The sequence below is a fragment of the Dermacentor albipictus genome, chromosome 5 (genome assembly GCF_038994185.2).
Source record: "Dermacentor albipictus isolate Rhodes 1998 colony chromosome 5, USDA_Dalb.pri_finalv2, whole genome shotgun sequence".
NCBI classification, from domain to species: domain Eukaryota; kingdom Metazoa; phylum Arthropoda; class Arachnida; order Ixodida; family Ixodidae; genus Dermacentor; species Dermacentor albipictus.
Window position 1 is genome coordinate 8,901,982 of NC_091825.1, and position 14,337 is coordinate 8,916,318.

At 47.2% G+C, this 14,337-nt stretch overlaps 1 protein-coding gene across 9 annotated transcripts in view; it reads left to right on the top strand.

Annotated features, from left to right (window-relative positions):
* tefu (Serine/threonine-protein kinase tefu) overlaps positions 1 to 14,337 on the top strand; it is a 1,084,056-nt gene that overhangs the window by 241,291 nt on the left and 828,428 nt on the right. For all 9 annotated transcript variants that reach the window (XM_070538252.1, XM_070538256.1, XM_070538258.1 and 6 more), the window contains 2 exons: positions 6,051 to 6,141; positions 11,363 to 11,499. In XM_070538252.1, coding sequence (XP_070394353.1) covers positions 6,051 to 6,141; positions 11,363 to 11,499 — 228 coding nt within the window. The remainder of the gene's footprint in view (positions 1 to 6,050; positions 6,142 to 11,362; positions 11,500 to 14,337) is intronic.

Here is a 14,337-nt window from a genome sequence, read left to right on the forward strand (position 1 = left end):
TTTCCCAATATTTAGAGGCCTTTTCTGTAATTGAACAACGGCTGCATGAATGTCTGCTCCAGATCTCCTTTGTTCATCTTTCGGATGCCTTCCTTTATCGTTCGAACTGCTCTTTCAGCCGCTTCATTTGATTGAGGGTGAAAACGCACCATGCTAAGGTGTGTGATGTCTTTTGCTGCAAATGTGGCAAATTCCCTGCTTTTGAACTGTGTGCCGTTGTCCGAGATTATTGTACATGGCACATCAAAGCCGGCAAACATGCTCCTCAGACAGGTTATGGTGGTTGCTGCATTTGCATGCTTCATAGGAACAGCTTCTGTCCATTTGGACTGTGTGTTCATCATAACCAGCACCTTCCAGACCACCGGCCTTGTTAAATGAACATGAATGTGAGACCACTTTTCTTGCACCTTCAGCCAATTTACCGGCAGGGCAACTGATGGCATAGACAAATTTACTTTGCAGTATGTACAATTAGCTGAATGATGCTCTATACTGTGGTCAAGTCCAGGCCACCAAACTAAAGTGCATGCCACGGCCTTCATAGCTGGTAACCTTTGGTGTGTTTCCTGCAGAAATTCTCGCAGATGCTTTCTGGCATTGGTATGATGGCGCAATTTCTCCACTAGACTAGGTTGTCAGCCAAGGACAGTTCTAATTTACATTCATAATATGGTCAAGCTAAACTGATAGATTAGTGCTTGAGAATCTCTAAGGTGTCAATATTGTCACGAACAGAGTAAATGCATAACATGGTTAGAGACTCCCCCGGCATATTCAAGTACTTGCCCGATGACAAAACCACTCCTCAGTTAAATTCTGTCACTAGTACTCAACCACTCATTCCAAAAAGACATCTGTGTATTGTATTATAAGACGAAATAAAATGCTACTTCTCCAGTTCTATTTAATTTTTATGAAAAGGAAGTAATTGAAATTGCCCTTGACAACGACGTGGCGGTCGAAAGGATTAGTTTTCGCTCGACTCAGTGTCGCCCACGCTTTCACGTTTCAATAGTTTCATTATTGCGTATTGTTGAGCTGTTTTGCTGGCTCGAGAAACTCGCACAAACTGCAAGTAGCGGAGAATTCAACTTCCATGTGATGTCACAGGATGCCTGATTGGTCTACGCCACTTGACCAAAACGCAGCTGCAGTGGCGAATCCACCGCCCTGTCTTGGCTTAGTACCGACGTCAGTCGGGTGCCGCTGTACTCGCCAACGGCAGCAAAGGGTGATGATGGCGTATGCAACGTCGCAACTCCCCCAGTTGGGCGGCGGGAGATTTGAATTTCATAAATGGTATTTGGATCCTTCAGATGGAATTTTCTTGTAAACTATGTCTTTTCTTGGCATGAAACAAGCGTTGCGAGGTTTCTGGAACGGTATTTAAACAGTCCACATCGACTACGTGTTTGTCTTTAGTGTCCTTTTAAGACAGTTGCAGTACAGTGGTCATGTTAGTTTATTGTCTGTTTTGTTGTGGTTTCGAAGTGCGCTGCCATATTCCACCAAAATTCGGATTGGCCTGCTCCAACTTGCTTCAAAATGAAATTTTGTCTGCTCCAAACTGCTCCATAATGTAGTTTTACTTGCTGCAAAAATTGTTTTAAAATTACTTTGGGCAGTCTCACCCCTGGAGGTGCCTCCCCGTGACCCATCCCACAGCTTGTGCTTGGTGCTTAGCTCGATGTCTGGGAATCGCTTCCCAGTTACACCATGGGGGATGCAGCCAGTGTACCAGAGCTCATTTCCTGTGCAAACTGCTTTACAGGCGAAATACTTGTGGGGTGAACGATTGCCAGGGCTCTCACAGGGATCATTTCAGTTCACACTGTCTTTTTTGGTGCGCATTATACAGGCTGTCTCAGCTAATGCTAGCCCAGCTGTAAAGAATTGGTACAATATTCGATTGTGATACCTATGGTGTTAGGCCATCAGGATAATTTGTGTCCTAATTACCTGGATAATTAGAAAAAAGTAATTAAACAAGTTAAAAATTTTTGAAATAGAAGTGTGGCCAAATGCAATACCTATGCTAAATCAGTACGTGTTCCAAGAAGCCACAAGTTCTGTCAAACGCTGCTGGAATACTTGATATTGTAACACTTTCGTAGAAGCTCTTTCATTGTCACAGAACCACGAGTATAAACTGCCTGCAAGTTTTCTTTTGATTGCAATAGCATGCCAAAAACCTTAGAGTGTAAATGACCCTTTTGATCAAGCCATCACATACAAAAGTGACGTCCATACAAACATTGGCTTCGCTTAACCCTTTCGCTGTCACGGACGTACCGGTACGTCATCGCGCTTCCCCCCCACAGTGTCACTGACGTACCGGTACGTTCTCTATCGTGCGTTCAAAATTTCGCGCCCGAGCGCAAAGCTGGAGCTCCTGGATTGGCCACGCTATCTGCTGACTCTTTCTACAAGTTCGTATATTCGCCCGGACCTGTGTTACTCCATGTATTGAAGAGTACAGCACGACTGCCACTCCCCACTTTCTCTTTGCTGAGTGCCGCAGTGGCTCCATGTTCGCGGCGTCGCGCGCGTGTGGTTATGGGTTCAAGGGTTGTTCTGCCCTCTCCGCTGGTTTGAAGGTTTTTATTTTTCTTCTGTTGGTGTGCCTGCTACGGCGCGTCAAGTTCAGGCGCACGTGCCTGCCGCCGTTGCCTCTCTGTAAAGGGTGACTCGATTGCTGCTTTCGCTCCCTCGCCGCACCCTCGCTCTCGACTTGCAGCAGTAAACGTAAAGCCCTTCGAACTTTGTTTAGCCTTTTTCCATCTCTCTCTGTCATCTTGATCACGCAACGTCCCATTTATCTCCATTGTGCGGGCCCCTGCGCGCGGTTACTTTCGGATGGCTCAGCGCGCGGGACCTTTGTCTGCTCATTGGAGCGGTGGCTCAATTCCGATTCAGAATACGAGCCGAGCTCGGATTCAGATTCGGACAGAGTCGCATGCGAGGAAGAGGGTTCCGCATCGTCAGATTCGGATGTTGAAGGGATTTTATAGTCAGGCTGATGATGATGATGATGTTTACTAACAACAGCTGCAGAACACTGAAATGTGTATATTGCATTGACTATGTTATTTGTATACCAATCATAATCAAAAATAAATTGCTATGATCATTCCCTGTTATGCTCGTTCCCTGAAACCAAGCCGACACTGGGGGTGCGTCATGGTCAGAAAGGTCCGACAGCGAAAGGGTTAACAGTAAGCACTGGGTTATTTTATTCAAGTGCATATTCGTACTCTTGTCTGTGGCGCTGGTGGTGATCGGCTAATTGTTCTGTTAGCAACATAGTTGTGGGATGCTGTTAACTAGGCTTGTCCGAATAGTGCTTTTTTGGTTCGAAGCGAATTCGAAGCGCATTATAATTCTTCTCGAATAATTTCGAAGCGAATACTTCGAATAGTAGCAAGTAAAGAAAAAAAAATGGCAGAGGGCTAAGGTCTGGGATTTATTCAAAGAAAGTAAACAACTTGATTGTTTATAAAAATCTACTAATTTTCGTGCAAAAGCACTGGCTGTTCCACATGCTGGGGTTTGAGGTACTCCCTTTTGCAGCTTACAACGGTTCCTGCAGTCAAAAAAAGCCTTTCACTTCTTGTCTGGGTGGCTGATATTGAAAGATACCTACGGGAAGCTGCAACCAGGGTTGGGTAAAGGTGGCTGCCCTTGCTTTTCCACCACACAAGGGGGTCTTCGGACCGAGAAAGAAGAGGGGGCCTTCAAGTACCCAGCAACCTCATCCGAGATTAAACGCCTTGACTAATGATGTGCACGCAAACTGAAGTATGTAAAAACACTGCACACGAAGTCCTCTGTTGGATCTGCAGAGCAGGTGCTGTTCTCACTTGTTGCTGTACCATGTTGATCAACTGGCACAGTCTCTTCTGCTGCCATTGTGAGTAGAGTGAACGCCCATTGCTTTGCGGGTCGCTCAGCATAACAGAGATCTTTGTATCTAGGATCGACCAACATTGCCAATGCAGGAAGGCATGACATCTTGAAATCAGGGAACCTCGTCTTGATGCTATGCAAAAGGCTTGAGGCAAGCAATGCTGCCCCACCACCTTCGGAAACATGTTCAGTTAGAACCACCTCAGTACACTGCAACAGGGGAATGACTTGTGACAGCATGGGATATTTGTCCCCAGACAGTTCAGTTGTGGCATGGTCAAGTGGCTTCAAGACTTGCACTGCTGCATTCATAGGCTTCCACTCACTTGCGTTCAAGTTTGGAAGTGCGGCAGATTCTGAAAGCTCTGCAGTGGTGACCGAACAGAGCTTCGCGAGCCCGGCCATCATGGCATGCTCACTGTTCCATCGCGTCGGGACATCTTGTATAACGAGGGTTGCAATGTGGGCTTGTTGGTAATGCATCTTGAAGGGGTGTACAGTAGCGTGATTAAAAGACTTGACAAAAGAAGACACAGACAGCGCTATGTCTGTCCCTGTGTGTCTTCTTTTGTCCCGTCTTTTAATTGCGCTACCGTACACCCCATCTTGTATAACGTCGAGAGGGTCCAGCTGCATGTTTCTCTGAATTTCCTGAAGCCGTCCTCGGGCCTTGGCACTTCGTTTGTATCTAGCCAAATTGCTCTGGCCTTAGCACAGAGCTGCAAAAACTCTGACACTTCTCTTTTGGCATCACTGACATGCAGCTGAAGGGTGTGTCCGAAACACTGCACACCACTCCAGTACGACCGCGCTACTGCAGAAGTAAAGTTCCTTCCATTATCTGTAACGATGAAGGTTGGCACAGTACCGTGGGCTGGAGGTTTCCACTCCTTGATGACACCTGCGATAAATAGCTCCAGGTTTTCTGCAGTGTGAGAGTCTGTCATCTCCATGCAAGCCAATGCATGCACGTGTTGCACGAAGTCACTGTCCATGACGTGACAAGTTACACAAACGTAGCTGTCATTTGCCTGCAATGTCCAACCATCAGTTGTGATTGAAAGCGACTCCACTCCGCTTGCAAAAATGTCCCCGAGCTTCTTTTTCAGCATCTCTTTGCTTGATGCGTAGAGGTCCAGAATAATGGCTCTCGAGAATGTTGTCCTAGACGGCACGGCATAATCTGGCATAGCGAACTTCATCATGTTGAGGAAACCCGGTTCTTTGACAATATTGCAGGGGTGCATATCACGAGCTACGAAGCGAGCTATCATTTGTGTCATCTGTTGGGTTTTTGGGGCCAGTGCTTTCATTTTCGGCTTGAAACTGTCGACTGTGGATGGCTGTTGACCACTTGCCTTGCTTGCCCCTTTGAGCTTGGATGGCCTTTCGTGTGCGTCCCGCTTCTCTTCGTAGTCCTTGTGCAAGTCCGTGTGTCTCCTTCAATGTGTTGCAAGGGTTGTTGTCATACTTGTCGGGGTCTTCAGGACTGCCTTGCATTTAAGACATCAAGCTTCGGTTTCCGGTGGAATCTTTACAAAAAAGTTCCAAATCGGACTGCTGGCTGCATGCAAGTCCCCCATGGTGCTCTCCGGAGTGGTCCAAGGCGGCTGGGATTGATCAAATGCCGCCGTGGCAGAGACAGAGTCGCCCACTAAACGCAATCGACCGCACCACCACGCCGACAAGATGCGTTTTTGTGTGCTTTTTTTTCTGAGTGTAGTTCTGTTTTCCTGGCTTGGTTTGGATTAGATTGGATTGGGAAAAGTATTACTGAATCTAAAATCGAAACTTCCGAAAACTCCTTCTCCCTGCCTTGTGTGGCCATTCGTTTGAGCCGAATACTTCAAAATTTCCAAATAACAAAATTCGAATCGATGCGAATATCGAATAGCGCATTATTCATTCAACTATTCGAAAATATCAAATATTCACACAAGCCTGCTGTTAACACATCTTAGCATTGATAATTCAACAATTTGCTTGCCTCATGAGCTGCAGATTAAAAATTTTTTTTATTGCATCTGTGCTAATTAAACTCAATTCCATCTTGACATAATATACAGTGAGTGCCAAGTTTAATTTGAATTTATTGAATCGGCAGCCAACAAAAGTCACTGTTGTCACTTATTCCTTCCCAGGCCGACCACTCGAGCCCTCGGCCCTGCGCAGCTTGTGTGTGATGCTGTGCCAAGCCACCCATGTGGATGCCTTGCTGCCCGAGAAGCACAGGTGTGTTTCTCATGCATAAGTTTTCACCTGGTAACAAAGTAAGCCGACTGTTGCGCCCACTGAACCATGTAAAAAAATAATTTGTCATGCTCTATTCGTGTCCTGATCCGCTACCCTGTGATAATGTGTGCATTGGGAAGGAGGAAAGGTGCCTCAACGTTAGACTATGGTGGCACAATAATTTGTTCAAAGGTTTGGTACTCTCTGAGCTAGCACCATATTGTACAGTTGTATGCCAGAATTCAGCAGAATGGCCATTCTTTTTAAGCACTCTAGCAGCCTTCGTCATCCTCCTGTTCTGCTTTTTGTATACCATATTTACTCGCATAATGAACACACTTTTTCCCCAGAGAATGTGTGCAAAGTGGGGGGGGGGGGGGTGCGTTCACTATGTAGGGTAAAGTTTTGAGTGATTTTCTTTTCCATGGCCACCTCTAGAAAAGTCAGTTTCGCCCAAAATGCGAACCATCGGTTGTGATAGCATATGTGTAGACAGCTACATGAAGTAAGGATAGTAGTTTTATTGCCCGTATAAACTTGCAAACATTCGCTTCAATGCAAACTGAGCGGCGAGAACGCAGCACGTGCAGAGATATGAGCCGCCATCAACTCAGCCTCCGAAGCGGATCACTTTGAAAATAGGGCCTGCTGCAGCCACGTAATGCGCAGTTGCTGGCTGCCAGACTAAAACGTTGTGCACCCCCCTCTCCCTACCCTCTCTCTGGCACCATGCACGTGATGGAAAACGCCGTGTTTCCTTCCCGTTTTCGTTCGTTGTACGTGGGAGGCTGAGCTGCAATCGTCGGCGCTCCTCGAAGTGGTTGTGTAATATGGAGTTGCTGCCAGACTGCAACACGGCCGTCCCGCCCCGCCGGGGCCTTTTGCGCGACGAAAGACGGCGCGAGAGATTGAGTCGTGATTGTCGGCTTCCCTCGTGCGCTTTCACTCACACCTACACCATGTGGCGGTCGGCGACGACGACGACAGTAAAAATGTGCCTGGAACGATCATATAATTGCTATCGCAATAAAAGTAGGTGACATGATATGATTTGGTGTCCAACAAGGCGTCGGACACAATCGCACCCGCCGAATGCCATATCAGACGCCTAATTGTGCCGTGTGTCTCTTAGTTCATGGCAGCAAGTTCAGGGCGCGATCATTATGCAAGAAAAAGAAAAAAATGCACTTGTTGATTGGAAAAGTGGGGGCTGCGTTCATTTCGCGAGTGCGTTCGCTATGCAAGTAAGTACGGTATGGCGCACTTTACCGTGTGTGCCTTGTGCCCTGGTGCTGTGAGCTGCAAGTTCAGAAGAATAAAAGAACAATAGCTGCTTTGGCTCCTGCCATTGGTCTGAACGGTTCTCGGGCCTTTTGCTCGCTCACTCACACATTATCGTAGTGGACCTAACTTCGGTCAATATGATGTGGTGACCTGGACGCGATTATACAGCGAGTACGATGTCATGGATGAGGCCATTAATGGCAGACTGACGACCGGTTCAGAGGACCTCGTCGTGGTGCAGATGCACCTGCTGCCCTATTGACCATAAAATCCTGCAGCCTGGTTTACTCAGGTGGCGGCTATCTTTGACTTTCGGCGCATTACCTCGCGGTGCGCGAGGTTCTTCCACACTGTCTCAACATTTGGGAGTGGCAGTCTATCCAATGTGACACCTAATTCTTAGAAATATCAAAACGAACACCTGAGGCTCACATACAGTCACATTTTCTTGAACTTAGAAGTATTCCTGGGATTAATTTTACACAGATGCTTCAATGTCTCCTGCTGGTGTTGCTTACTCAGCTCTCAGTCCCTCATTTTCAACATCTGGAGCACTAAACCCCCACCAGTACTTTTACAGCAGAAGCATTTACAGCGGGAGTCTCGGCTATTAAACACATAAAGCTCACAAATGTCGCTAAGGCTGTTGTTTTCACAGGCTCATTAAAGGGACACTAAAGTGAGAAATGATTTCTTCTGCATCAGTAAATTGCTGTTCAACACCAAAAACACCATTCTTACAACGATAAGACGTTTGGTAAGCCTACTTAAGTTCCCGCATCTGGGGGCTGTGACGTCTTGGATATTGATGGCATCTTCTAGGGCCTAATAATTGTATATAGCGGTACAGATTGATTACATTGTGTTCTAAAGGAACCAAATATTAAACATGGCAAGTTTCGGGAACCTTTACTCAGCCAACGCGGCCCCAATGCGGAAACATGCTTTGGAATCCCTGATGTCGCACTGATGTAGTGGCGTCAGGGTTTCGGTGCGAGATTCAAATACTGATACTTGGACCTTCATTTTCTCATCTAATAATCAAACAATTTTTTTAAATGACTGCCTGCAGGGTTCTCAAACAATGCTTCATTAGTCTAAACTTATTTATTGTTTCGCTTTAGTGTCCCTTTAAGAGACGTGAGAGCCCTAATTGAATGAGCTTTTTGAATGAGCTGTATACAGTCGCCGACCGTTTATTCGGACCTCACGGGGACTGCGGAAATGTCCGAATAAGCAGGTGTCCGAAAAAGCAGATTGAGAAAAAAAAATGAAATCCTTTATTTCCACGCACTTATTCGGGCTCGGCAGTAGGCTTGAAGAAATCGTGAATGCGCCGTTGCACGCTGTTCCGTTTACGCGCTATCAGATAAGCCTGAATCTCGGAGAGGGTCATACGGTCACTATTGGCGGCTGAAAGCACAGTCACTGCTTGTACACGCTCTGCATGCGACGGCAGCGTAGCACATGGTGCGTCATCTTCCGACTCGAGAGTCATCGTCCGGCGGTGCAGCAGAAACCTGACGAATGATCTCGCCGTCGTCGAGTTCTGCGCACGTCAGTACAGCAGTGTCAGCACCTGTGAAACTGTCAAATGAGACGGTGTCCGGAGTCGCAATGCAACCACTGCGCAGGTCTCGGCAGAATATTTTCCGCGTCAGTTGGGAGAACGTCGGAAGGCGATAAATCTTAGGCCTCCTGGCACCCGCTTGTCGGCATTCCCCAGCGCAGTCTGCGCGGGCACTGTCGGCGCCATTAGAGACTTGACGCGATGTTTCCGTATGCCGCGTTGGATCACCGAAACCTCGACAGAGCACACAGAGCAAACACCACCGTGCCGACGCCAGTCACACAAACGAAAAAACGCGGCCTGCTCGCAGCGTCGTGCGCGAAGACACAAATCAGCTGCTGGATTGTCTTGACATGGCTTACTAAGCTGGAACCGGAACTACTGCAGAGCCACTCTCTAACCAGACAGAAACGATGATGATGAGCGGGGATTTCTAGTAGCGCCACTTCGTGGGGCAGCAAGGAAGCTCCGTTCACAACAAAAATCGCGTTCAGCAAGTCGAACCATACACCGGTCAGAGTCGGTGCATGGTGCTCTCGACCTAGTTGGCTCAAGAAGCGTCCGAAAAATCAGACGAGAGGCTGCAAGGTGTCCGAACTTTCGGCAGTTGTTATACATTGTGGTCTATGGGGAGGATGGCGGTGCCGCGAAGCTGACCGAATAATCGGGCATGTCCGAATTTTTGGAGTCCGGAAAATCGGTCGGCGACTGTAGCTTGTTGTGCAAGTCTGTGTTATAGACTTGCACACAAGCCATCTAGTGCTAGTCATCCTGGAGTTCGTGCCGCCCTGCGCCTAATTACTTCCTGCTTTGTGTGGCCGAGTGTGAACTCTGACGTACGCCGCTGGGCTCCTGAATGTGTTCACTGTCAATGCTGCAAGATGACACAGCACAGGAAGTCGCCAATTCGCCTGCTTCGATCGGCCCACTACCACGATCCCGAGGTGCTCGCTACATACTCGTGTACACCATTATACTCGCTGGCCTGCAGCCTTTCCTCTTACTGACACAACGACACCTACAGTGGTTTCTGCGTTTGCCAGTGGCTGGATCTCATGCTTTGGATGCCCCAGCGTTTTTACGACTGATCGGGACTGACAGTTCAAATGTGATCTCTTCCCAAAACTCGAATACCTGCTTGCCATCCGCCATATACATACTACACGTATCACCCACCGGCAAATGGAATGGTTGAACGCCTTCTCCGTCAAACCGCCTTAATGCCAGGCTTGCTCTTCCTGGGCTGAAGACCTTCCTCTTGGCCTGCTAGGCATGCGCTCCTCTTTCAAGGAAGACGTCGGCTGCTCAGCTGTGGAGCTGATCTGTGGCACAACATTGCGGTTGCCCGATGAATTTTTCGCACCAGCTGCTGTTGCCATGCCTGAACCGCAGACAGCTGTTCAGCAGTTCCACTTGCTGTTTATACGCTTGCATCCTTGCCCTTGTAGGGTTGCTTCATCAAGTAATATGCTTGTCAGCAAAGGTATGCCTACAGCAAGCGATGTTTTCATACGGCATGAAGGCATCCGACCATCTCTTACACCGCACTCTGACGGCCCTTTAATGTACTCGAGTGGACAGAAAAAACTGTTACCATAGATCTCAACGGGTGTGAAGTAGTCGTGACGATAGACAGGGTCAAACCAGCTTGCCTAGTGACATCGTCATTGTTATCTGCTTTCAACAATTTTACAATTGCTGAAACGAAAAATCTGCCCGATTGCCGGGCGGCTGTTTGCTAGGCACTGCTGCTCTTCTCCTTAAAGGGAATGGGATGGGGGAGCGGCCATCGTCATCCTCCTCGGCCTCCTTTAATATGTGGGGTGCTCCAGTGCGCGTCTTGTACTGCGAGGTGAGAAAAAGAAGAATGAAAGAAGTTGCTTCTTTGGCTCCTGCCATTGGCCCAAAGGGTTCTCAGGCTGTTTGCATGCTGACTCGCACATGGTTGTAGTGGACCTAACCTCGGTCCCTATAGCACTTTAGCCAAATGACACGCAAATTGTCGGCAATCTTTTTGTGAGCAGCTATCAGTTGGCACTTTCGGCTGCCTTGGCACTGTGGCAGTGCAGTATAAGTTGCATTGAACACTGGCGGTGCTTCATGTTCTGCTATGTGCCAGACAAATGTGTCAGCCGCCATATGCAAGTCTGCCACTCTCGGTGAAAGACGTGCTGCATTTGAAGTTGGCAAGACAACAGTTGGCACTTGCAGTCGTTGTGGAAGAAACCAGGGTCATTGATTGTTGCACCTGTTCACTGCATGAGTTCATTTTTGTACTTCCTAATTGGCAGCACTGGTTCTCAATGAGTAGTCCTGCAGAACATGCTGTCGCCCCTTTAGACAAGAATTGCACTTGTTTTTGTGTAGGTGGCGACTGTGGCTGCTGGAGCTGCCGGCCACTGTCCACCTGGGATCTGTCCTGGTGTTGCGGGGTGAGCTGCTTGCTGCCTTGTGCTTGGCACGGCCGGCCACTGCCCTGGCCTCACAGTGTGTTCCACCTCAGGGTGAGTTGGACAGCCATCTTGCACGATAAACTAGACTGCAACGTTGTGAAGGCATAGAGGGAACCCTGGTCCTGCGATCGTTCAGCCACCGTGGGGATGATGGTTAGTGCATGGACTTGTCTGATCGTTGGGCTTTATTATGCTTTATCTGCCTTCATTGGCCTAAATTTTAAAGTAATCTATTCAGTAGACTACCTTTAAGACAAACTCGAAGGGACCATGAAAATTATCACAAGTTCGTTTTAAGACGGCAAGCTGGGCGAGTTGGTGATTGAACTTGTTCCTGTGGGTGAGCAGCGCAACCCGGACGAAGGAAGAAAGGAAGAACATGACACGAGCGCAGACTAACAACTGGTTTATTATTTCAAACAACGGACTATAATATACAGAAAATGTAAACACGTGTAAAATGACGTTTACAAGGGTGTTAGCCTATCTTGCCAGTCAAAAAATCAGCTTCTTTATCCTGTAGAGTGATAGAAGGCTGGCTGACGCATGCGCCTGAGTTCACATGCATGAAGTAGGCCTCTACAATCTCGCGGTTAATTTGATGCATATTTTTATAAAGTATTTCCGTTTGTTCAAACATGGGTTTGCATGAGCAAACTCTACAATGCGCGGCCAGATTCGAACCTGTTTCATTCCTGATCGCACCTTGGTGCTCCCTAAGGCGGATGTTAAGGCAGCGTCCCGTCTGCCCGAAGTACATTTTGCTGCACGAAAGAGGGATGACGTAGACCACTCCCACCGAGCATGCCACAAACTGCCCCGAGTGTTTGACGCGGCATGTAGCTTTGGACGGCTGTTTAGGCCTATTGACAAGATTGCAAATCTTTTTTAAGGAGTTCTGTGCTGAAAAGATTACTTGAACGCCATATTTCATCGCTGTCCTTTTTAACCCGTGCCCCATCTGGTGTACAAAAGGGATGACTGCGTACTTTTTAACTTTTTCGATCTGTCTTTGGGGTGCGTCCCCTTTCTTTGTTTTCTTCACTAGCCCTTCACATATTGATACAATAATGGATTTTGGAAAACCGGCCTTCTCTAGACGATTGAGTTGTTGCGAAAAGCTCAGATTGGCGAGGTGGTGGCACGACTTTCTAAGTGCGGAACCCAAACACGTCATAGCAATTCCTCTTTTCACAAGTTTTGAGTGTGCCGAGGCGTAGTTTAGAATTGGTTTGCTAGTCCTGGGGTTATAATGCCAACAAATGTGTTGCGCTGTTAGTCTTAACTGCAAGTCCAAAAATTTAATTTCATTATTACTGGGTAGTTCATGAGTAAATCTGAGACCCATTCCTTCTTTATCAAAAGCGGCGAGAATATCTCCAATAATTTTGGAACTGTTTTGGGGGGGGATAACTACCAGGTAGTCGTCAACGAACCTGAAGCACTTGATCAAAGTTCCTGCCAAGGCGCTCTCGAGTGCCCGGTCAACTGTGCCGAGAAAGATCTCGCTAAGAATGGGTGCGACCTGAGAGCCGATGCAGACCCCCCGCTTCTGAATCATTATTTGATCATCCCAGATAACGAACGTGGAATTTAAATAGAAAACCAAGAGTTCGAGAAACGACTCAACCGGGACGCCACTATCATTTCTAAACTTTAACTCGTCGTTTTCCATAATGCAATCTTTGATTGTCTTGATGAGCTGATTTCTAGGAAGGGAATAGTATAAATCTGTGACGTCGATGCTGAACGCTGTGCGTGCTGGGTGCACCTCTTCTCGTAAAAACCTAATGACATCTTCCGAGTTTTTTACTTTGAATGGGTCTTCTACCTGGAGCCCTGTTAAGTTCTTCTGAAGATAACCAGAAACTACGTGTTGCCATCTGTTTCTTTCAGACACAATTGTTCATAAACGTTGGTCGGGTTTATGCGTTTTGATCGTAAAGAACACCTCAAAGTTCAACCCCTGACTTTTGTTCACTGCACCAGATTGACGCTCGAGGTTCAATTCTAGCAACAATTTCTTTGCTTGATCTTTGACTTTCTTAGGTTGAATGTGCACCTTCTTGAAGTTCTTTGTTAAAGCGGCTGAGGCTTTCTCGGAAAACTGCCCCTCCGTTAGGAGGACGAAGTACCCTTCTTTATCAGGTTTCGTTTGCGATATGGACATACTGGTTTCGTCTCGTGACAGCATTGTCCTTGCATGCTGTGCACTGTATGTGCGAGTAAAAGTGTGCAACGGGGAGCCAATGATGGTGGCTTATGGCATTATGGCATCCAACAAAAGACCTAATGAAGAAACGACAAAGGATGAAAGTGTCCAATTCAAGAGATAGATCAAAACTGATCAAGGAGAAAATAAGAGATATTCGAAATTATAATGAGAAAGACTGAGGAAGCAGTAAAAAATGGACGCAGCCTGAAATCAGTGACAAAAAGCTTGGCATCGGACAACCCAAGATGTATGCACTGAAAGGTAAGCAGGGTAATATCATCAGTAATCTTGAAGGTATAGTAAAAGCAGCAGAAGAAATCTGCTGCCCAGAGCAGTCAGGATACCTCCATTAGAAAGAGTAATGAACAGGATACAGAAACTCCTCCTGTAACTAGTGATGAGGTCAGAAGGGCCTTGCAAGACATGAAACGACGAAGAGCGGCAGGAGCGGATGGAATAACAGTTGATTTAATGAAAGCTAGAGGTCTCGTAATAGTTGGAAAACTGGCGGCTCTCTTTACCAAGTGTCTGTAGACTGCAAGGGTCCCAGAAAACTGGAAGAATGCTGTGGGGTTCTCCTCCCGTGCTCTTGGGACAAAGGAACGACAACACAGTAGTGCAAACAATCACAAGGGCATTATTGCACCTTTCATAGATCAATGCCTGCTAGCCGA